Here is a 24,847-nt window from a genome sequence, read left to right as displayed (position 1 = left end):
GGATAAATGCCTAGTAGTGCAATTGCTGGGTTGTAGGGTAGTTCTATTTTTAGTTTTGAGGAACCTCCATACTGTTTTTCAGAGTGGCTGCACCAGCTTGCATTGCCACCAACAATGCAAAAGAGATCCTCTGTCTCCGCATCCTCACCAATATCTGTTGTTGCCTGAGTTGTTAATGTTAGCCATTCTGACAGGTGTAAGGTGGTATCTCACCGTGGTTTTGATTTATATTTCCCTGATGATGAGTGATGTTGAGCATTTTTTCATGTGTCGGTTGGCCATCTGGATGTCTTCCTTGGAGAAGTGTCTATTTATGTCTTTTAGCAGCACTATCACAATAGTCAAAGTATGTAAAGAGCCCCAATGTCCATTGATGGATAAATGGATAAAGAAGATGTGATATATACACACACACACACACACACACACACACACACACACAATGGAGTATTACTTGGCAATCAAAAAGAACGAAATCTTGCCATTTGCAACTGCGTGAATGGAACTGGAGGCTATTATGCTAAGTGAAATTAGTCAGAGAAAGACAAAAATCATATGAGTTCACTCATATGAGGACTTTAAGAGACAAAACAGATGAACATAAGGGAAGGGAAACAAAAATAATATAAAAACAGGGAGGGGGATAAAACAGAGGAGACCCATAAATATGGAGAACAAACTGAGGGTTGCTGGAGGGGTTGTGGGAGGGGGGTGGGCTAAATGGGTAAGGGGCAGTAAGGAATCTACTCCTGAAATCATTGCTTCACTATATGCTAACTAATTTGGATGTAAATATTTAAAAAAATAAAAAAATAAAATTAAAAAAATAAAAATATATAGAAATGGGCATTAGAAAAAAATAACAAAAATAAATAAATATCTTACTAAACCTACACAGTAATGTTGTTAATGGACATGTCATGCATTAATTTAAGATTACTGTGTCTTTATACTAGTGCTTTGTAATATAAAATCTCTGAATGCTGGGTTGTAGAATATAGTCAAGAACTTTATATATATATATATATATATATATATATATATATATATATATATATATATATAAGATTTGCATACATTTATCAATGACAAAACTACAATGACGGCAGAACAGACATACTCGTTTCCTTCTATCTAAAAGTATAGTAGTTATATGGGGTGCCTGGCTGGCTCAGTTGGTTAAGTGTCTAACTCTCGATTTTGGCTCAGGTCATGTTCTCACTTGTTGGTGAATTAGAATCTCTCATTGGGCTCTGCACTGATGGCACAGAGCCTGCTTGGAATTCTCTATCTCCTTCTCTCTCTGCCTCTCTGTCTCTCTCAGAGCTAAATAAACTGTAAATGTATAGTAGTTATATACTTTTCATAAAATTGGCCACATAAATTAATCACATAAAAACACTTTGTGGTTAGACAAACTTGAATTTGAATCTCAGTTTATCTCTGGCTCATTGTTTCCTGAGGGCAAAGGGCTACACGTGCCTGATCCTTGGGATTTTCATATGCACAACAGGAATCTATAGTATCTACATTAAACATCTCTTGTGAGACTTAAATAATGTTTGACCCATCTCCTGGAAGTTAGATTTAGTTAGTTATTAGTTAATAAATTTCATATATTTAACATAGAAGCTAATCAATTATTTTTAATTCTATATAGGAAACTAGTCATCAACCCTTTTTAGATATTGCACTTAGTTTTGAGGATCTCATTCTCTTAAACATGGCGAAAAATAAAAGTGTGCTTTTGAACCTAGAGAATAAACAGATAAAAGTATGTTTGTAGTATACAATTGTTCTACTTTATATGAGGAATTTCAGGAGAGGATTATAAAAATTTTTCTAGATATCTAATATAAGTGAAAAAGAATTAAAGTTTATTAATTAAATCAGAAGAAACAACAGTAGCATATAAGAAAAAAAAAAAAAAGGTTTTGGCCCTAAATCCCTATGCATTACTTAGGAATTCATTTCTAGGGGTAGCTTTCTGTTTAGTGTGATTATATATCTACCTTCCTGAAATTAGCTGCTTTATTAACAAGTAATTTGATAAGAGTCTCTTCTGATCTCGAGAGGTCAAATTAGCTGACTAATTTTCTGACACCAAGTCTAAAAGAGTTTAGATGGTACATTAATGACATTCCTGGATATTACTCATGGTATTTCTGAGGAGTGGTGTGTGTGTGTGTGTGTGTGTGTGTGTGTGTGTGTCTGTGTGTGTGTGTGTGTCTGTGTGTGTTAGTATCTATTGTGTGTATATATATATTTTTTTTCACATATACATGTATAAATACTACAAAAGTTTATACAATGTAAACAATCGTATACTATAGTCTTTCAGAGAGAGAAAATATAAGACTATATAATACTAGTTTATTACATTCCATGAAGAAATAGTGATCTGTCCCTATGGAGGAAATTGATTTTTTATTCAAATGCAGCTATTTTATTCTTAGAAAAATAGTCTAACAAGACAGTATATAACAAAGTTTGTGTACCACTGATTATGTGTTTCTAAATATTTATTAATATTTAATGTTCACAAATTATAAAGAGAAATACCATTTTCTCTCTCATAATTTTCACTGAAATTATAAGATGGTAAGATAACAGGTCTGCATTTGAACATCTGATAGCTTTTTACTTACTTTGATTAATTTAGGAAAAAAATATTAAAAATTTAGATGCTAAGTCAGTTATCCAATTTCAATGTCTACTGACTAAACGAAAAATATGTTGTCCAGCATCCTTTGCATACTATATTACTTAGTCAAAAGATTTGGCTAACTAACAGTCAATCCTTGGCTACCAGAAGACTGGTTAGGAATCTAAGAATAATTGATTTTTTCACCTAAGTTTATGAAAAATAATCAATTTGCCCAAACACATTCTCTCAGTTTGACGGAACATAATGGTTTCTACAATAAAGGTTGTATAAACAGGTGAGTAATTAAGGCTAGATTTCCATTTTAATGTGCCTTTAATTGAAAATTTTTATAAAGCACTTTAAAAGCTTTGTCCATCTAAGAGATAGCTCTGAACAATTATATGTCAATGGGATCGTCTAGAACACCAGGTATATTTCCTCATGAAACATAGCAATAAGTTCCATATATTTTTATTAGAGGCATGTGCTTTGTTAATTGTGACACATTATTCCTTTGAATATTTACTTAACATTCTTCTATGGAAGGAAACATTAAAAATATGCCTCCTTATAGAGAAATGATAAGAAGAAATTAATTAAAAATGTGTGGGTGGCACTACTCTAAGTAATCACAACAGTGATTTAATTCTTACGGGAATTTTATGAAGAAAACATTTCTTTGTTAAATCTTTTATGGTATGTCTAAAGTTTCAGAAGAAACAGTGTTGGAACCTGGATTTAAGCCCAAGTCCATTTCACAGTAAGCCAGGTATTTCTTCTCTCACATGTTGCATAAATTCATTGAAATGTATGTTCATTTAACTTCCACAAGAATATCTCTAAATAAAAGAAAAAGTAACTATCTAGATTCATAACAAAAAGTCTTCCACATAATTTACTAAGTTTTTTCTTTGCTTAATACCTAAATTCTGAGTCATGCGATTTGTAGATGGCCTAATAAATATTAATAACTCATGTAGATAAAATACACAATGATATTATGTAATTTTAAGTAGACATTGGTAGATTATTTCACTTTCATACCCTTTAAAATAATTAAATATTCTTTAAATCAATATGAAACTAATCAGATAAATACAGTAAGATGCAGTTTACAAAACTCTTTTCATTTATCACATATTTTAAAATATTTTCAAATAACATTCCATTCCCACTAAAAGTTTTTCTCACTTCTCACAATACTCTTGAAAAACATTAAGTGCATTTTTTTTTACTTTAAATACTTTGAATACCTCTTTTGTGAAAAGGACATGAAAAAGAAAGCATTTGGTGAAAACCTTGAGCTTCACTCAAATAAAATTCCCCGTTACTTGCTTAGGCTGTTTTGAACAATAAATAATAAATGTTTATGGTGACAAAGTCCAAGATTTGATTGACTTTGGAGTGACTAGACACCTTTTATCATAAAACATCAGTAACACTGTCAAAATAAAAGCTTTTGCAAATACTGTGAAGTATTATTTTATGTAAAATTCAGAAGCAATTTTATATGGTTTTTAATACCTTGTTGCTTCCGTGGATCATAAATCTGAAGCCCAAACAGGGGTGGTCTTTCATGTCTCAGTAATGTCACCTCATTCGTTACCAAATCTAATTGAAAAATGGAACCATTCATATAATCAGTCCAGAACACATAATTCCCATGATGCGACAGTCCAAAAGGATGGTTCAACTCTTTCCCACTGTAAACAATCTGTAAAATATAAACACATTGTGAAAAATCTAAACTGACCTTTAGAAACATAACTATTTAGAGAAAATGACATTCAAATAAGTATAAAACATAATGATCTAACATCTTAATATATTTTCCTTCAGTATATTTGAAAAATGGATTTCACAATGTGAGCATATTTTCCTATTTTTAGGACATGTTATTTTAGGGAGACTCCATTTGTATTTCATCCATTTAAATGCTCTCATATATGACATTACTCATATGGTCACAAAGTGCAAACATTAAAAGGACTGCCTGACACTCTTCCTTGTCTCTGTTCTTTATGATATTCCAGTATCATAACCTGGAACAGAAACTGATCTGAGTAGTGTCATTATGAATATTGTGATATTGCTTATCCAATACCCAAGGAATAAAACAGAGTCTTACACAATTGGGAGTGAAAGGGATTCTCCTACCTAATTGGGCTAATGCAAATTGAAGAAATCTAGGAAATGACAGGGAGGGAGGTAAAGATTTTACTTTTGAACACAGAAACATTTATTAGTAGTAAGTAGCTAAACAAGATTCACTAACTTCAGTTTTGATTTTCTTAGTATATCCTTTATGTTCTAGTTGCATTTTGTTGTTGTTTAACTGGAGCACTCATGTGATAAGTGCTGTTTTCACATGTAGGTTTGTAGAAGAGGAATAAGGAGTAACACCTCCAAACATACTACCTTTCCACCTTTCACCATTTATAAAATGATAGTGTATACAGTATGAAAAATAATTTTGTACTCCACTTAATATTAAAGTATTGAACTTATCTAAATAATGTGGGGTTGGAAATTCCATTTTTGCTACTTTTATCTTAATTCTTCATATCACATTTTCATATATTGAATAATCGAGACAGATTCTTACTTTTGTTTTGTCACATCCATGAATGTTAAAATATGCTAGCCATTAAAATGTTATCTACATGGTGTATATATCAATCCCTTCAAAGGAATCATAAATATTTACCTGGCACCTCTTAAAGTATGTGACATTAGGTTAAATGCCAATCAATTTTACTATTGGGGAAAAATATTAAAAGCATGGTTAGAGTCAACCAATGATTGAAATGGTCTTAGCTGATTAATGTAATATTTATTTGTCAAACAGAATTCATAATGAGGAGGCTTGGCCCATCGCACAATCTTCCTTTCCAAAAAGAAGGAAGTATGATATCATACTATTATTATCTTATCAACGGAAGCATTTTGATAATTTCTAGCATTCCATTTTCTGTTATTTAACTAAACAGGTGAAGTCAGTTCATAATGTTATATGAATTCAGGTTATTATAAGATGAAAAGTAGAGGTGATGTTTTGTCAACACTGCCTCTGTCAGACAGTCAACTCCATCTTCAATTTACCCAAGAATTTAAAAATCACTTTGCAATGGTCTTACCAAAAGAGACAAGAGGAAGTTGATGTGTATTCACAGCAATAACCCTGAAGTTCAGTTCAGTTTCAATTCCAATGTCATGAAATTCTTTATTCAAATAAATGCACTATAATTACTTTTTCATAATATATAGGTTAATTTTCAGCTGCAAATATTAAAGATATTTGAATAGAGTTGGTTGCTTGGTCATAGCAAACTCATCAATTATGTAGAAAAACTGTGTTTTAAAACAGCCCTGATATCCTGAGAGCTTCTTTTTAAAATCCCACAAATCCTGGCATACCACAGTGAGCTGGCCTTGGTCTCCCGGAGGCAAGTGCCAGCTGCACTACTTAATGCTCAGCCTCCTTTAGCCACCCCACAGAGACTACTGGCAGCCACCTCAGAGGGGTAAAAATAAACTTGAAAGTATTTTTAACACAGCACAACAAGGCTCTGTGAAGAAGCAGCCTGTGAGTTAAAAAAAAACAGCAGCATTTGTCTTTTACCTTCCTGTGAGTTCCATTCAAAAACACTTTTTCAATATGATCATAATAGGCGTCACACCAGTATAATGTGTTGGTGTGAAAGTCCAGAGTTAAACCGTTTGGCCACAGCATCTTTGAAGTCACAAAAATCTGCCGATTGAAGCCATCCATCCAGGCCTTCTCGATCCTTCCCACGCTGTCATCTATTTCATCTTCCTCCCAGTCTGTCCAATACATCCAACTAAGACATTACAAACGAGAGTGCACACATGTTATTTCAACGAGCCACCTTATAGAGGGACCCTTCTTCAGCCTGGCACTTCCATAAAATCTAACTACATTCTGATTTGTTTTTCAACCAAATGCTCATCTGCCAAAGGGAGGGCACATCTGTGAGGTACTCAGGGAAGTACAGATGTGTTCAGTGAAGCCAGTCCATTCAGACACATTAGAGAAAACCACTACCACGATGACCATAATTACTGGCCTCATTCATTGTTTAATCTAAGAGTAAGTACCAAATATTGATTTTCTTTGGTGTTGGTACCAAGTTTGGAAATTGATCTTTGAGGTGTTACTATTTTTAAATGTTGCCCCTTTCATAAAACATACAATCAATTATGTGATTGAAAAGCAGAATGACTGACATGAGAATGCATGGTGCTATTAATGATCTACTCCAGGCTTTATTTAATCTCAGATGAATTATTATTTTTGTAAGACAGGCAATTGGATTGCCTTTGTACTAAAAAGTATGACCATACTGGGTTTATCTGGTCAAGCCTAATTTGTCTTCCTGATGCAAATTATCTATGCTTTATTGCTGCTTATTATTACCTCAAAATCCACAGAAGATGATTTAGCTGCACATAAGTTTAATAACATCAGGTTGACTGACCTTGAGATTTTGAGCTTTAATTTCTATCTCAAAAAAAAGCTTCTGCCTTTAGAAACAAGTCTTTTGTGTAAGCTATAATAGTGGGAGAGGGGGCCTTGAGGGAATGTTCCAATTCCTTCATGATTAAGGTTAAAACCCTCCACATGTGTCATTCTAGGGTCATGTGAAAGTTCCGTAGTTATTAATTAAAGTGTAGGTTTCAATTCAGTTGCCTCATATACAACTTTATAAAGCTCTAAAGCTTTTCTAAGCTGCTGACCTTAAAAATGTCTGTAGTAGATCCTCTTCCTTCCACATTTTGTGGACCCTAAAGAATTTCAGAGGTCATTTGGGAAAAATCTGTATCCATGACTAAAAATCCTATTGAGATCTAAACAGGAAGATTTGGAACAAGTGAGGATATAACACACCATCCATTATTTTGTTCCAGTTCAAATGTTTAAAATTCCCGTGACAGTTTACAATTATGTTGATATGTCCTTTTAGACATGAAAATTATTGATATTGGTGAATTTTACTAAGTCAAAATACATTCTAATCCTAGAAATAAACATGGAAATATGTTTATCTTGCTTGCATCCAGCATGTTCTTCAAGTGGTCTCAATATTGGGGCAAAATTAGGAACAAATGAAGCAGTCATTCTAGTTGCTCTAGTCCTATGCTAGTTTGGTATGAGTGGTTGACTTCAACTGCATAAATCGAGTATGCGAATGAGAAATATGCAACTTTTTATATTTCTGTTAATACTTTCTTGAAATATTAAATATGGTTAGTCAATGCAGTTTTATTGTTGTTGCTAATTTACAACTTGTTAAAATTGCAATTATCTTCCCCTCTAGTTTTTCTTTTGACCATAGTGACACTCTTTTTCTTTGATTCTCCAACCCAAATTACACATACATGCAGACACAAGTATGGGTAATTCTGGATAACACAAGCATATTTTATGTTGTTTTGCTATTTGAAGAAATTGTTATGATCTGATCCATTATCTAAGATTATCTTTATTCAAATAAAATATAAGATAAATATTTAAATAAGAGTGCCAATGTAACAAAAGCTACGTATGCGATTATCAATTTCGTTATGCAATAAAAAGTTATATTGTAGAAGACTTATAATCAGTATGAAATGTGATGATTCCTAAACACAGAAAATAGGAACTATAGAAAGCAGAAACTAATATAAATTATTTTTATATGTGTGACTGGGGTATTCATTAAATAAATATTAGATTAAGCGAGCCTTCTGCTAATATGGCAAGAAAAATTGCACCTCTATTTTTCAACTCCTGTTCAAATACAATTATTTGATGAAGTCTATCTCTAGCCTCTCTGTCAAAATAAGGTCTTTCCATTGTTTCCTGGTGACATTTTTTAGTTATTTTATAGTATTTATTGCACTTATGCCCTGTATTATATTTGACGTGTCACATGTCATATGCTTTCAATTAAAAATTAAAATAATTAAGGTCAGGGATTATTTCTTATTCATAATTGTATCCTACAGCACTAAGCTTGGACTATTGATGTTAATAATGTACCCCAATTAAACAGTATTATGTGGTGGACCCTAGAAATATTTAAATCCTTAAGCACTTCTCTGCCATAAATTTCACAGTTAAAAAACTCAATTTAGTGTTGCCATAACATCTAGCAGTTAACTAGAGAGCAGGTACTATTAATTGAGATAGGGATACTGGAGATCATGTTTGAGGGAAAATATGTGCTCAGCTTTGGACACATTTACTATAGATAATATTTTGATGAGTCAGAACTGAAGATGCAGTTTTCTAAGTTATTGACATTAATTATGAAGTGTGAAATTATTGGAACAGAGGGAATTCACCTGTAGCTATCAGCTTGAGAAACATGCCATCATAACCAATTCCTCCTGCAGCTTTATCCCCATTTCAACAATTGTTGAGACCTGCCAACTGTATTCTTCCAGTGTCTCTTTTCTGTTCCTATTACAAATGCCACAGTCTGTCTCTTATCCCTTTTCAAAGGGAACTCCTAACAGGTTGTTCACATATGCCTGTCATATTGCTATCACTTGTCTTCCTAGGTCATGAATAAAATGTGACTTTTATTCTCAAAACCATCTGATTACTCTGTTGTCAGAAAAGAAAATCCCATCTTTTAATCCCAACATTGAAGTTTTCTGCGTATTTCTAATTTATTCTCTATGTTCCTTCACATGCCCTCTGCTTTAGGCTTAATGAACTTATCTCATCTCAAAATGGCCATTAACGTCCCTGCCTCTAAACAAGTATTTACACTGTCCCTTCAGAGGACAGTGACTAACCTTATGACTGCACATCCTAAGACCCTGAGACCAAATCTACTTATCTGCAAATCCTATTCATTGTGTAAAGCTCAATTCTGAATTAAAAACCTTAAGTATTTTTGAAGAACATTATTTCATTCTATTTTATAATACAGGTAATGTGTGTGTGCATGCACACCAAGCACATTAGATTTCCTACATGGCAGTTAATAGTATATTTGAATAAAGAATTATATGAACATGTTCATTACCGATTCTGTAATTGTTTATAAATCTCTGGATGAAGTAAATCTCTAGAATGAGTAATTTTGTTAATAGGCTATTATGGTAGAGAAAATCCTGTAATGCTCTCCTTCTGTGTATGGCTGCAAATAGATATTATGGTAGAAAAACATGTTAATAAATCAAGTGTCTTATTTTGTAATGTTTTGTATAACGTTACACTGTGCTATTTTAAATGGACTTTTCCAAACTAAAGTTTCTTCTTTTTTTTTTTTTTTAAATTATATTATGCTCAAGCAATAATTGGGACAATTAAATTCACATGATCCCAATTCTACTTCTATGTTCCAATCCATTCTCCCCAGGAAAGTCAGATTGGATTTTTTAAAATATAAATCTGCTTCTCACTTCCACATTTTACCCTGCACCGAAGACAAAGTACAAAGCTGTCATCCTGGTGGACAAGTGCATCTCCGTCACTTCTCCCCTTGTTATCAATGGTGCAGCTCCACTGTCCTCGTTGCCATTCCTCACATTCAAGCTTTTACCCAAATTAAGATCTTCAAATGCACCATTTTCTTGATCTGAAATCCTCTTTCCCTCACTCTCCATTGCCAAGTCCTTCTCTACAATTAAATCTTGGTTTAAATGACGCCTCCTCAGGCCTTTCAGCAAACCTACTGAAATCAATTTCTACCTATTAGTCTCCATCATGTCATCCTGTTTGTTTTCCTCCTCCATTCTGGTCTGTTGAAATTATGTTAGTTGCCCATTGGGCATTTATTTCTCATTCTATCTACCTACCCTCCACCTCATAGACAACAGAAGACGCTTCATAAGTATTAAGGTTATGCCTGTTTTATTAACCACTGTATACCTAGTGCAAAAGTCTGGTGTAGTATATTGCTAGGAGAAAAAAAAAATGTGTGTGTGTGTGTGTGTACACAAATATATGTGGTTTTCAGGTTGGTGCATAATAGCAGTGTTCTATTAGAAAATGTCTGATGGAAGAGGCAGAAGAGTCATTCTTTGTAGCACTAGAGCAAATACAGAGTCAGCTAGTAGATATTACAGAGATGCAGATATTGCGTCAATGAGTCAATTTGAGTTGCCCCCAAATACCGTCAACTATGTAGATGCTATAGGTTTCAAATCTAAGTTAGATGCTTGTCTATTAGAAAAATACTGGATGAGATTCCTGAATAGGAATTGAGAGATGGGACTAGTGGCCTCTAAATTTCCTCCTAAATCATATAATTCTGTGACTTCCATTTTTGTGTCATCTGAACACCATGAAGACTCTAACTATCACAAAGTATTTCTCTAACAGAATACTGAGAACAATAATGCTGTTTTAAGATATCTTCCTTCAGGAAGATGTAAAAGACGTGTGTAATAAATAGTTTCTCAGATTGCCTTGATTTAAAGGTCAGATAGATGGTTTGGTTTTAAAGGCCAGGAATAGGACAGATAATTACAGAATTCACACATAAAATCACTGAAATTATAATTATGTCTTATAAAAACACAGACAATGAGTTCAGCCACTGTTTAAATGTCAAAGGAAGCACCGTAATTGTGTTTGGAGCTATTCTCAACACAAACAATTCTAGGAACTATAATCTGGTGATCACAGTTTATAAGGAAGCCACATGTTTCCTATTCAATGAAGTATTTTTTGTATGTGTGTAGTAAGGTGTAAGGTATGTTCATTTTGTGATGCTAGTTTCAAACAGTGAAATATAAGACATGGGGTTATAAATGTCACATATAACAACTGCACTTTTAAAATATGTAATCTATTCATTTAATTCTGACATTCTGTTAGGAATGTTCATAGTTTTTTAATATTTCTATATGTACAGTGTTGTTTGTGTTCAGGTAATAGCTCTGAATACAAATAAAAGGAAATAAATTTACGTGAGTATTGCATAAACTATTCCATCTTAAAACACGTGGTACATACCTCAAAATGATTTCACTCTATGAAAACTATGATTATGCTAAAATTATGTGATTACTAACCTAGACTAGTAAAAATTAGTGCAGTATAGAGGTTATGAGTAAATTCTGGGATATACTGCTTGAGTTTAAATATCTAGTTGGTCACTTAATAATTGAATGATCTTTTGCAAATCAATTACCTTTTTCTTCTTTATAAATCAAGGATGAAAATTGCAACTAATTCAAAGGATTATTGTGAGAATTAAAGGAAAGGAGTATAGTGAACCTATCTAACAAAATGCCTGGCTCACAGTAAATGTATCAAAAATATAAATAAAAATCTTTGCTATTTTATGAATACATTAAATTTTAATGCCTTTTAAAAATTAAATTGATTGATTCTTTCAATCGATTATTTATCTTGGTGTCAGGCAGTCTAAAATGGAGAAGTATGGTCTTTATCTGAGTACATCAAGTAAATATATCCTTTATACATATAATCTGTTTATTTCAGTTAAATGTATTTTGGCACATTTAGTTAGCATATTTTCTGTAAGAGAAAATCATTAAATGAGTAGCTTTCCCAATCAGGCCATTCATGTGTGAATTTAAATCAAACTTACCACTACTAAATATATATATATATATTCCTCCTATTAGGCTAATCAAATATTACGTACCCATTAACAGGATCCACCACAATCCCTCTGGGATGGGACATTTCTCCCTCTAAAAGAGTCTTCCGACTCTGAGAAGCTTTTTCTAGCCTGGCCACATTAATGGTCTTCCTATGGCCATCATTTGTCCAGTAAAGGTTATTTCCGATCCAGTCCACAGCAATTCCTTCCACATTATCAAGATCTGTAAAAAGCAAAAACAAGAGAACAACACATTTTACAACAGTGTCCACTACTTATGTTCTACTTAATAAAATGTTTAATTTAAAGAGGAATGAATTCTGATTCTTGGATTCTTTATAGGTTGTTTTGGAAAACATCACCATTCCACATAATATTTTTCAATTTTACTTTGAACGCCATTTTATGTGAACAGCAGATCCTCTATATTTTAATTGAAATAGTTATCTGGAGAAAAACAGGAAGTGCCAACACTTTGAAGTGAAAAAAGGGAAATGCCAACACTTTAAAATGAAGGCTTATTGTCTATTATCACGCAAGAAGTGGTTGGATTAGAATAAAAATCCAAGTCATATTATCCTCAGTGTAGAGATCTTTAAAACTGCATTATTCCTCTGGTGAGTCCTGCCCTTGCTGTAAGTGATGAGAGCACAAAAGGGTAAACGTTCTCAGAACATAGATACAGACTATTTAGGGGAAAATCTAGTAATAGGAACAAGGACTATGTTCAAAAAGTACATATTCAAACTTGCAATATGTAATCTGAATAATCAAAATAATAAGGGGGTGGCACCTGGGTGGCTCAGTTGATTGAGTATCCCACTCTTGATTTTGTTTTAGGTCATGATCTCACAGTTTCATGAGGTCAAGCCCCACCTTGGGTTCTGTGCTGACACTGTGGAGACTGCTTGGGATTCCCTGCCTCTCTCTCTGCCTTTCCCTCATTTGTGTGTATATGCATGCACGTTCCCTCTCTCTCTCTCACTCACACAAAACTGGATAAATTTTTGGGATGCCTGGGTGGCTCAGTTGGTTGAGCCTCTGACTTTGATTCAGGTCATGATATCGCAGTTGGTGAGTTCGAGCCCTGTGTGGGGTTCTGTGCTGACAGCTTAGAGCCTAGAGCCTCAAGCCTGCTTCAGATTCTGTGTCTCTGCCCATCCCTGCTTGCATTCTGTTTCTCTCTGTCTCTCAAAAATAAACTGTTAATTTTTTTAAATGGATACACTTAAAAAAATTATTTATAAAAAATAAAATAATAGGAATGCCCTCTTGCCAACAGATGAACAGGTCCAGCAGAAGCACATCTCTGAAAGCCCAGAACAGGCTTTCATCATGGAACTGCATGAACAGTAAATCTCAAAGAAACACTAAAATATTTCTCTATATCCTAGACTTATATTACAAAGGATACTATTACAGCCTTCTGTAAGATACAGGCAGTGATAATCCCAAGGAATATTATTAATATATAAACTTATACGAGTTCAACTAATTCAAACGCTTTACAGAAAGGGAAATGCCAACACTTTATACTCAAAGCTGATTGTCCTTCATCACACAAGTAGTGGCAGAATTAGAATAAAAATACAAGTCAGTGATCCTCAGCATAGAGATCTTTAAAACTGTGAGATCTTTAATTCCTGTGGTGAGTCCTGCCCTTGCTTTTTGCCATTTTATGAACCACCTTCCAAACTGTTCACGACATCCTAAGGATAGTTCACTTTTCTAATGCATGAGAAATTACCGGGAACTCCTTTTCTTCTCTCGAAACCAAGGAAACCTTTGTCTCTTTTTCCTCCCTGGTATGAGGTAGAGAACTGCAACTCATGGGGCAAAGCAGTACATAGTAATACACTAGAGACAGAACTGTGCCTTCACACACCACTGGCACATCTACATGCCATTCCTTCATTTGAACATGAAGTAAATGTTTACTATTATCATATTTTTTAATCACGACCCTTCTGGACTTGGAGGAAAATAAGATTTTCTTATGTGACCCTTTCTGTTCATCAGCATAGGCCCTGACTGAGGATGACTAATACAATGTGTGATTTGATCTAACTGAAAATCCCATTATAGTGAATCAGATATGTTTTCTCAATTTCACTAAGCTATCTGCTTCATTACCATCCAGGATGAGTCATTTTCACAGGTTAATTGTGTCTATGCTTAGAAAAAAAAAACTTTAATTTTGTCTTTGCCATATCGACACTTAATTTTCCTGAGCACTTTCCAGCTCTGGAATAATGGGAAAATAATAGCTGTTTATTCTTTTCCTTTATATCTATCATAGTTTGTGGTTGATTTTTATCTTGTTAGTTGGTTTTCAAAAACTGTATTACGTTTGAAATCCATTCCAGCATGGACATTTCCATCTTCAATAGCCCTTTTATTTTTATAACTTTTCCTTTTGACATCTAACTTGACAATTTTTATTCATTTTTCATTGGAAGCAGTTGCAGTACTATCTGGATTCAAATTTTGTTGCTGACACTTGGGTAAGCACCTCAGTCACTCTGATCTTTAATTTCTACACTCATTAAGTGAAGATAATAGCACCTACACCAGAGGATGATAACAAAGGGTAACCTAGCTACTGCATGTAAAGCACTTAGCATACCTGCAATATTGTAAATTCTCAGTATATGTTAGTTTTTACTCATTTAGCGGATAAAAACAATATTCTATATATGTCCTGACTCTTTTCCTTATGAGTGTTACTTGATAGAAATATACTTTATGTTTATCTCCCTTAAAATTATGATTTAATATTTCCTTGCATTGTGACAAGTGGCCAACTTTAACTAGAAATAGTATACGTAGAGTCAGTTGTGAATACATAGTGAGAGTGAAATGGAATTGAATTTCAAAATTGAGTGAATCCTGTTCCCAATTGTGTTGTTTGCTTTTTTTTTTTTTTGGAAAATGAAATTCTTGAACAGCATAAAGTAGTGATTAAAATTATAAGTTCTGGAATTACAGGGCCTAGGCTCTGCCACTAATGGTATCTCTAAATTGCTTAACCTTTCTACTTTCAATTTCCTAATCTTTAAAACAGGTGTAATGTTAGTGTTTAATTCATAGGATGGTTTTAACATTAATTAATATATGTAAAATACATAAAATAATGGTTGGCACATAGTCAATGTTATATAAATATTATTATTAATATATTACTAATAGTATAATTTTCACTATATCCGTCCCTTTAGCTAACTACCTAATCTATTAAGATAGCAAGGAAATGATTAGCTTAATGTTTTTTAAAGATGTTTGGATGTGTGTGTTTTGTTTTTCTTTCCCATGTGGGTGAAAATGAGGTTGAATACAAATTTTAAAATAAAGAAATTCCTAAGAGTCTACGTGCAAATTGGAGATCTTTTTAGCCTATCTTAACAGGGTGTTCTTTTGTAAGAGCCTCAAAGTGAATCCATTTCTCAACAAATATACATTCATGAAGAAAGTATTCTGACTCCATATCATATCGTATCTGCCTTTAGTTAAACTAAGACTGATGGAACACTAACACCGAGAACATTGGTTTAATGTACATTTTTTTATTTCAAGAAGCATTGGTTGGAATCTGAGATGGACTACTAAGGACTCTAAGACCAAAATATTTCAACAAGGTGATCAAGACATATGAAGGTTAATGTCACTCAAATATCAAACAAACATAGATGACTACAGAGATATGAATTACCAGCTTGAGGAAACATATGGGCTGTTCAGATGTAAGAAAGGTGAAGTTGGTAAAATTTGCTAGAGTAAATTGCCTTGATATCTTTGGGTAGAGTTCAAGTATTCTACATTGTAAAATCAACATTCACTACTATATTGTTATTGTTATTATATAACTAATATCAAAGATTACAAATGTATTTTTTAATCTGCCAAAATTTCCCTTAAGTTTAACAAAATGCTCATTTTCATTTATCAATAAGAGAGGACTCTCAACATGCTTGTACTCCTTCAAAAAAGATTTCAGATAATGTTTTCTTATATTTTTTTTATTAACATACCTACATGTTCCATTCTAAGTAAAGAATTGAGATATTTATCCATATACTTCAGATTAAAAATGGACCTTTTAATATACTCTGTAAATACTTAAGATTAACATATTGTTTTGGTTCCAATTATTCAACTTCCCATCATTTTTCTTTTGGAAACTTTGTTCTGGTATTTTAAGAATAATTTTTATAAATGGGTGTAATATATGACTAGTCTGCTAAAAAACATGCACTCATCAAAAACTAGACTTTTCACTTAGGTGAAAAATTCTTGAATATTTCCTATAGGTGATATCTACCACTAAGATAATGAGCATGAATAAAGGATAATACAATTTATGTAAATTAAATAATTATTTGGATTTTAAAGAAATAATTAGATAAGTTATTTCAATTAATACCCAGAATTAGATAAAATAAATTTTTAAAAGACTAGAGAAAAATTTCTAACACTAACATCATTGCAGGCCTTTTAGATTTTACACATTTATGGAACAGAAGAGGATTCAAGTTTTATATACTTAAAATTGTTTACTTTTAAAATTGGGTCCAATTTTTTTTTAATTTTTTTTTATCAACGTTTATTTATTTTTGGGACAGAGAGAGAGCATGAACGGGGGAAGGGCAGAGAGAGAGGGAGACACAGAATCGGAAACAGGCTCCAGGCTCTGAGCCATCAGCCCAGAGCCCAACGCGGGGATCGAACTCACGGACCGCGAGATCGTGACCTGGCTGAAGTCGGACGCTTAACCGACTGCGCCACCCAGGCGCCCCAGGTCCAATTTTTTTTTTTAAAGAAACGCAATGGATGTGGTCAGTGATGTTAGTTTTGTTAAGGTGCATAGATGGAATCTCCAGAATAACCCATGAGTCTTGATCTTTTACAAGAGAATTGGGATTAACGTAATAAGGAATTGGAAATTATACACCACAATTGCCATCATAAAAAGACAATGCCTATATTTTCCCAATATAGCCAAGATTTTCTATTCTTAATGCGAACATTATTTTTTGGGGTTGGAATGAAGCATTACAAGAGTGTGCGAGTGCAGAGGATGATCATGTGCCTTAAATAACCGCATGTGCAGCATGTAACGTAGATCTGCCTAGGGCCGAAGATGCCTTACCTTGCCTCAGAGTTAGCACTTGGACAATTCTCCTGCCTCCTATTCATGTAGTTCAATTAATCAACATCCTCTTTGTGTATTTCAATGTGGCCTGAGGCATCTCAACTTTTATGTTTCTGACATGAGTGAATGAAGTTGATTTAATTATAGCGTGCCAATAAATTTTGCCTGCTAAATTCCCTATCTCCTGGAGATGCAGGAATCTTTGGCTAGAGTGAAGTTCTCTTTATCATCTGCCCTCCATGGCCAGCTGAGGCTGATGTTCTCATCCTCATTTTCATTCCAGGTCCTTTCTCAGGTCAGTTTAGAGGTCAGAGAGAATAAATACACAAGCTACTCTCAATCAGAATAAAATACTTTACTGATGTATTTAAAGAGAAATGTAAAGTGCATATAGGGTCTTATTTTAAGATGAAAAGAATGTATTAAAATATAGCGGTTTCCTTTTTTTATTATCAAAAGCATATTGTTGGTTTCAATTTAGGAGGAGAGTGTCACAGACTGTCTCTCTATGGCATTCAGATATTTCATCTTTGATGCAGTGATGAGCATAGAAGAGAGTAAAGAAAGCACCACAGTATTCATCACAGTTACTAATAAATGATAATCTATCTAAATGATAATCAAATGGAAGGTTTCAAGAATTATTAAGAACTGAGTTTTTTCCCCTACTTTCAAGCTCAAAACTTAGCCCAGTACTGTTTCGTGGATGATGCTAGAAGACACAAGACGTGTAAGTCAAATTAAGGACTTTATTACTCACAGCATAGAAAGTAGCATGGTCATGAGCAAACTGATACCAGTTTCTTTAACTCCAAAGTCCCGTGGGGATGACTGGGTTCAACCCACATAGACGTGTTCACAAACAGTGAGTTTGTGAAATAATTCTGAAGTTAGGAAACCCAAATCTTTTCTAAAGGGCAATAAACAGGACTGTTCTTTATACTGTAGGGATAAACTAACTCTTATTCCAAAGCTCTTTTCTATACAAAAGTCCTTGAAAGAATATTTCTGAATAAAAGGCAGTAATCGTCTCACTCTAAGACATGCAGAAATGTGAGTGATTCACAGAGAAATATCTCCCAAGGAAAGTCACAGAAGTCATAAATTGGTAATCTTTAATAAATGTAGACAGATGAGCAAACAGGTTAGCATGAAAATGACCACCACTAACAAACATTTTAGCGTTCTATGCTATTATTGCTCTTATGGGAATTATTTATTGATTTATACTACCACATCTTGAAGTATTTCGTTCAGCCAGCCATATGTGATCGTTAATTTTATGAGTCAATTCGAATAGGCCAAGATATACAGATACCTGTTTAAACATAAGTCTAGATATTGCTGTCAAGGTAATTTTTTAGGTGATTAACATTTAAATCCATATACCTGCAATAAGGCATATTACCCTCCATATTGTGGGTTGGTGTCATCTACTCATATGACATTAGAAATAAAACAAAAACAAAAAAAAACACAAAAAGACTGAAGTCCCCTGAGGAAGAGGGAATTAAGTTTCTAAATTATCTTCAGACTTCAACTTTTCCATGGGTCTACAACCTAGCTGACCATCCTGCAGATTTTTGACTTGCCATCCACCACATTCATGCAAGCCAGTTCTTCAAATTACATTTTTCTCTCTTACTCTTTATGTACACATCCTATTGGATGTTTCCATGAAGAACCTAATATACCATTACTGTGCCAGTCATCTGGAAATTATTTTGCTAAATGCTCTAAGCAAAAGAAATACACTCTTCACATTCATTCCTTTCAAATGAAACTGGAAAGTACACACGATGGAAGGGCAGAGATAATTTCATTTTAAGAATTCGCTTACAAATCAGCAATGGGTATATAGCTCATTTTTACATACTACACTAAAAATTGTAAATAATATCAGAGTTGTGTTCTAAATATTATTAAATGTTTTTATTTTTTGTAAATTATGGTATTTTCACATCTTTACAAGAACCTTTCCAGCTAGGAGGAGACTGCCTCTTCTAGGGATACCCAATTCTTAGAGACAGCAAAGGGCCCAGCCAGGAATATGCCTTTGATGTGAAAACTAACCAACCCATTTGGAAGAACTGATTTGTTAAAATGTTCATATTTCCCAAAGCAATCTGCAGATTCGATGCAATCCTTATCAGAATACCAACAGCATTTTTCACTGAACTGAAACAAATAAAACTAAAATTTGCATGGAATCACCAAAGACCCCAGATGGCCAAAGCCATCTTTAGAAAGAGAAACCTGAAGGTATCACAATCCTGTATTTTAAGATACACTACAAAGTTGTAGTAATCAAACAATATGGTACTAGCACAAAAACAGACACGTAAATAAACTGAACCTAATAGAGAGCCCAGAAATAAACACACACTTATATGATCTACCTATATCAAAGGAGACAAGAATATATAATGGGGAAAAGACAGTCTGTTCAATAAATATTGTAGGAAAAATTGGACAGCTACATGAAAAAGAATTAAACTGGACCACTTTCTAATACCATATGTAAAAACAAATTCAAAATGGATTAAAGACCTAAATATGAGGCATGAAACCATAAAACTCCTAAAGCGAAACAAAGTCAGTAATTTCTTTGATACCGGCTTTAGCAGTATTTTTCTAGATATGTCTCCTCAGGAAAAAGAATCAAATACAAAACTAAACTAGTGGGACTAGCCTAAAATAAAAATGGTTGTACACAGCAAAGAAAAGCATCAACAAAAAAAATGACAATTTACTGAGCGGGGAAGATATACAGAAATGATATATCTGATAAGGGCATTCATATTCAAAATATAAAAAGAACTTTTACAACTCAACACCAAAAAAAAAAAAAATCCCCAAATAATCTGATTAAAAGTGGGCAGAGGACCTGAATAGGCATTTTTCCAAAGAAGATGTACATAATTCAGATAACTAACAGACACATGAAAAGATGTTCAGTATCACTAAGCATCAGGGAAATACAAATCAAAACCACAATGAACCATCACTTCACACCTGTCAGAATAGCTATAATCAAAAAGACAAGAAAAAACAAGTGTTGGTGAGGATGTGGAGAAAAATCAACCCTCTTGCACTGTTGGTGGGAATGCAAACTGACGCAGTTGCTATGAAAAACAGTGTGGAGGTTTTTCAAAAAAATTAAAAATAGAAATACCATATGATATAGCAATTCTGTTATTCAGTATTTATCCAAAGAAGACAAAAACACAAATTCAAAACATTATATGCACCCCTATGTTTATTGCAGCATTATGTAAAATAGAAAAGATATGGAAGCAACTCACATGTACATCGATTGATGAATGGATAAAAAAGATCACACACACACACATACACACACACACACACACACACACACACACACACAGAGGCATATTACTCAGCCATAAAAGGGAATGGAATGAGATCTTGCCATTGCAACAACATGAAGGGACCTAATGGATATTATGCTAAGTGATATGTTAGAGAAAAACAAGTACCATATGATTTCACTTATATGTGGAGTCTAAAAATGAAAAAATAAAATAAATAAAATTTAAAAAAGGAAATGAAGAAAGAATAAAACAAAAGCAGAACCAGACCCGTAAACACATAGAACAAACTGATGTTTGCCACAGGGCAGATGGGTAGGATATGGGCAAAATGGGTGAAGGGGAGTGAGAGATACAGGCTTCCAGTTATCAAATGAGTAAATTACAGGGATGAAAGGTACAAAATAGGGAATATGGTTGATAACAATGTAATAGCATTATATGAGAATAGTTATACTTACAGTGAACATAGCACAATACATAGAGTCGCTCAATCACTATATTGTACCCCTAAAATTAATGTAACAATGTGCATTAAAACAAAATGAAACAAACAAAAACCTGACCAATCCAAAGCCATACCTCCTCTATCTGGTCCACAGCCTAGGAGAGAATACTCTTCTGCCTTAAAATCATCCCAGGGCCAGGTACCAAGCAACTATCACTCCTCTCATTTAAAATCCAGTGGAAGTATTCACACAAGCCAGTTCTAAAGTGTTTATCCTACCTGCTTGCCTTTCCCACAGAAATGCCAATAAAGGATGTTAGCTAAAGCTATCCCTTCATTCCTATTTTTGACCCCTGACCACCATGCTGTCTTTCTTATGTTGCCCTGTATGTTGCACTGTGCCTTCTGTCTCTCAGGCCTGTGAATGTAATCAACTTTGTTTTCCTGAGCCTCTCCTCTGTCTCCTGTTGTGGCTGCACGTGATGAAATATCTCATGAAAGAATACAAAATATGCATCCTCATTGTGAATGGGAGAGAGAGAAAGTAATTTCCATTAATGTGCTTTTACTACCCAATTCCTCCTATTTACTAAGAGAGAACAGAGCAAAAACAGCTTTAACTTCTGAACACAAAATAATATACCTATTCTTGAATATTCTTCTTAGTCCCATGAAGTTATAATTTATAAACATAAAACATTTTGGAACTCATTGCATTAATACTCAATTACTCATTCTCTTTCATAGTAGATGAAAAGGCAAGTCCATTAGAAGTTCCCTGAGCAATTTAATTTCATATAAAGTAACTTTTTTATTAGCTATGTTTGCTAATATGTTTCATAGTTTTGCATTTGGTCACTTAAACATTCAAACAGTTGTACCACTTTAATTGATATTTTTCAAGGAACTTTTAAAAGAAACAAGGTGACACATACTTTGCTTAGGTTTTAGGGGAAGATATCCACTATTAAATTCCAAGTTGAGCTTAAAAGCCAGAGGATATAAGTCTTCATTATATTTATAATTACCATGATAAAAAACAGATGTGGGACATCCTCCTGGAACTTACCTTATTATCCTAACTTAAACAAAAGTATACTTGTTTCAGACCCGCATTAATTCCCAGCGGAAAAACAAGATAGGCAAAACACATGTGTGAGTAAAAGGTAAAAGAGAAAAAGTCCTTAAAATTTATCTTGCAGAAACCCTTCTATAAATATCTAAAAAAAGACACATAGTAACAACCCTCACTGGTCCACAGGTAGCCTTCCAAAACTGAAGCAGTGAGTCAGGGAAAAATATAATAATAAAATTAGGCAGGGACATACATATAAAGTCAGTATTTTACAGATTAAAGGGAGCTAAAGACCCCTATAGTCCAGTGTCTATATTCTATAAATAATGAAACAAAGCCCCAGAAAAATAAACTGACTCACAAGGGTCCCATTTAGTTGGTAGTCAATACATCTACTTTAAGTTTGATCCCAAGAATTGTTAAAGAAAAAAAAATCATAAATCAAAGCAAGAGTCAGACAGTTAATACAAGCAAGGATTCATGGGGTGGGGGGGGGGGGGTGGGGGCGGCGTGGGAAGTGGGACGTAAAGGAAAAAGGAGACAGATTACGTACACTGAAGCAAAGGATGGTTTACCAACTTTCCAATGAAAAGTCATTATTCGCAATAAACCATAGCTTCATTTTCTTAGCAAAATATATTTGATGGCTGACAATGTAGATATTCAACAAACTTATACATTAAAGGAAGTCAAATATTCAAAGTAAAGGAAAAATTGAGGCACTGGTATGGGATACAAGAGACTGAGAAGATTTAAGTACTGTATACATTGTAGAAAAATTGGTAGAATTTGGGCAAGGTCTTTAGTTAATGGCATTGTATCATAATTACTTTTCGGGTTTTGGTAACTTTGGTATTGTTATTTGAGATATCATTATTAGGGGAAAGTGTGAGGAATATATGGAAATAGTACTATTTTGCAATTTTTCTACCAAACTAAATAAAAGTAGTTCATTAATTTTTTTATATTAGTTTTATAATTATATTTATAATGAAATACATAAATGAATGGCTTTAGAAATGCATTAGTGTTTATATCCAGCAAATGTCAAAGGTTAGATGTAGCATAATCTGTAGAACAAAAACGGAGGTAGTTAAAAGTGACATCAATGCTGAGCCTGCTTCGGATTCTATGTCTCCCTCTCTCTCTGCCCTCCCCCTGCTCATGCTCTGTCTCTCTCTCTCTCTCCCTCAAAAATAAATAAACATTAAAACATTTTTTAAAAAATGATATTAATGCTATGTTTTATAACAATTTGGATGCAGTAAATTAAATTAATCCTTACAATTCCACAACAAAACCACAAAGAAAATTTGTGCAGAATAATTCATATACATAAGTAGATAGTATGAAATCATTCAAGGTAGGCATGTGACTCTGCAAAACAGTAATAATTAATAATAACAAAGCTGTGTAGAAAAAGGAGACACTGATTCAGAGAGTCAGAATGTGTGGCACAATGAAGATGATTCTTACATGTGGATTCGATAAAAATTGTAATTAATTTTTTCACTAAGAATGTTGTTGAAGTTCAAATGAATCACGAGAATATGTACAATTTTACAAGATTGCTACAAAGGGTTACTAGAGGGGTTGTGGGAGGGAGGAGGAGCTAAATGGGTAAGGGGCATTAAGGAATCTACTCCTGAAAGCAATGTAGCACTATATGCTAACTAATTTGGATGTAAATTTAAAAAATAAAATTAAAACAAAATAAGAATTATCAGGGAAACTCATTATAAGAACAATATCCATAAACACCAAAATAACTTCAGATAATACTGATGAAAAAAAATAATGATGGATCTTATTTTTCTTCATTTTCTTTTTTAAAGTGTTTTTTTTTTTTTAATTTTTAGGCTTGTTTATTTATTTTGAGGAGAGAGAGAGAATATATCCCAAGCAGGCTCTTCACTGTCAGCAAAGCACCCTACAAGGGTCTCAAATTGAGATCATGACCTGAGCTGAAACCAGGAGTCAGTCACTTAACAAATTGAGTCACCCAGGTGCCCCTATGTTGTTCCCCATTTTAGAATAAAAAAAATCATTCTTCAATCGCTCTTAACTTTGTGTAATCACCTTAGTTACTATTTAAAAGTAATGATAGCCAAAGTAAAGAACCTATTCAGTAACAGTTTTTGTACAGCTTCCATTTAGCCAGGCACTAAGGATCTATTAATGAGTGAAACTAAAACCTCTGACATCTTTTTTTTTTTTTTTAATTTTTATGTATTTATTTTGAGAGAGAGAATTGGTGCATGAGCAGGGGAAGGGCTGAAAGAGAGGAGAGAGAGAGAATCCCAAGCAGGTTCTGCGCTATCAGCGCAGAGCCCGACACGGGGCTTGATCTCACCAATGTGAGAGCATGACCTGAGCCAAAATCGAGTTGGACCCTACCAACTGACCCACCCATGTGACCCAAACCTCTGATATCTTGAAGCTTATGTTTTTGCAGCAAGGCAACACACAAGCAAAATATGTCTAGGATGATTACTAAAAGTAACCTGAGAAAAAGGATAAGGGAATCCCTTTGGGCCAGGAATATGTATAGATAATGGGTTTAGATGGGGTGACCAGAAAAGGCTAAGTGAGGAGGTAATCTA

The 24,847-nt window shown here is 33.7% G+C and overlaps 1 protein-coding gene across 1 annotated transcript in view; it reads right to left on the bottom strand.

Annotated features, from left to right (window-relative positions):
• Positions 1-24,847, bottom strand: part of LRP1B (LDL receptor related protein 1B) — a 1,903,200-nt gene that overhangs the window by 753,896 nt on the left and 1,124,457 nt on the right. The window contains exons 12-14 of the mRNA XM_047873645.1: positions 12,283-12,463; positions 6,270-6,489; positions 4,172-4,361 (exon numbers count right to left, since the gene is read on the bottom strand). Coding sequence (XP_047729601.1) covers positions 4,172-4,361; positions 6,270-6,489; positions 12,283-12,463 — 591 coding nt within the window. The remainder of the gene's footprint in view (positions 1-4,171; positions 4,362-6,269; positions 6,490-12,282; positions 12,464-24,847) is intronic.

This window comes from Prionailurus viverrinus, chromosome C1 (genome assembly GCF_022837055.1).
Source record: "Prionailurus viverrinus isolate Anna chromosome C1, UM_Priviv_1.0, whole genome shotgun sequence".
In the NCBI taxonomy this organism is placed as follows: domain Eukaryota; kingdom Metazoa; phylum Chordata; class Mammalia; order Carnivora; family Felidae; genus Prionailurus; species Prionailurus viverrinus.
The sequence above is the reverse complement of the archived record's forward strand: the minus strand, read 5'-3'. Positions and strand labels throughout refer to the sequence as shown.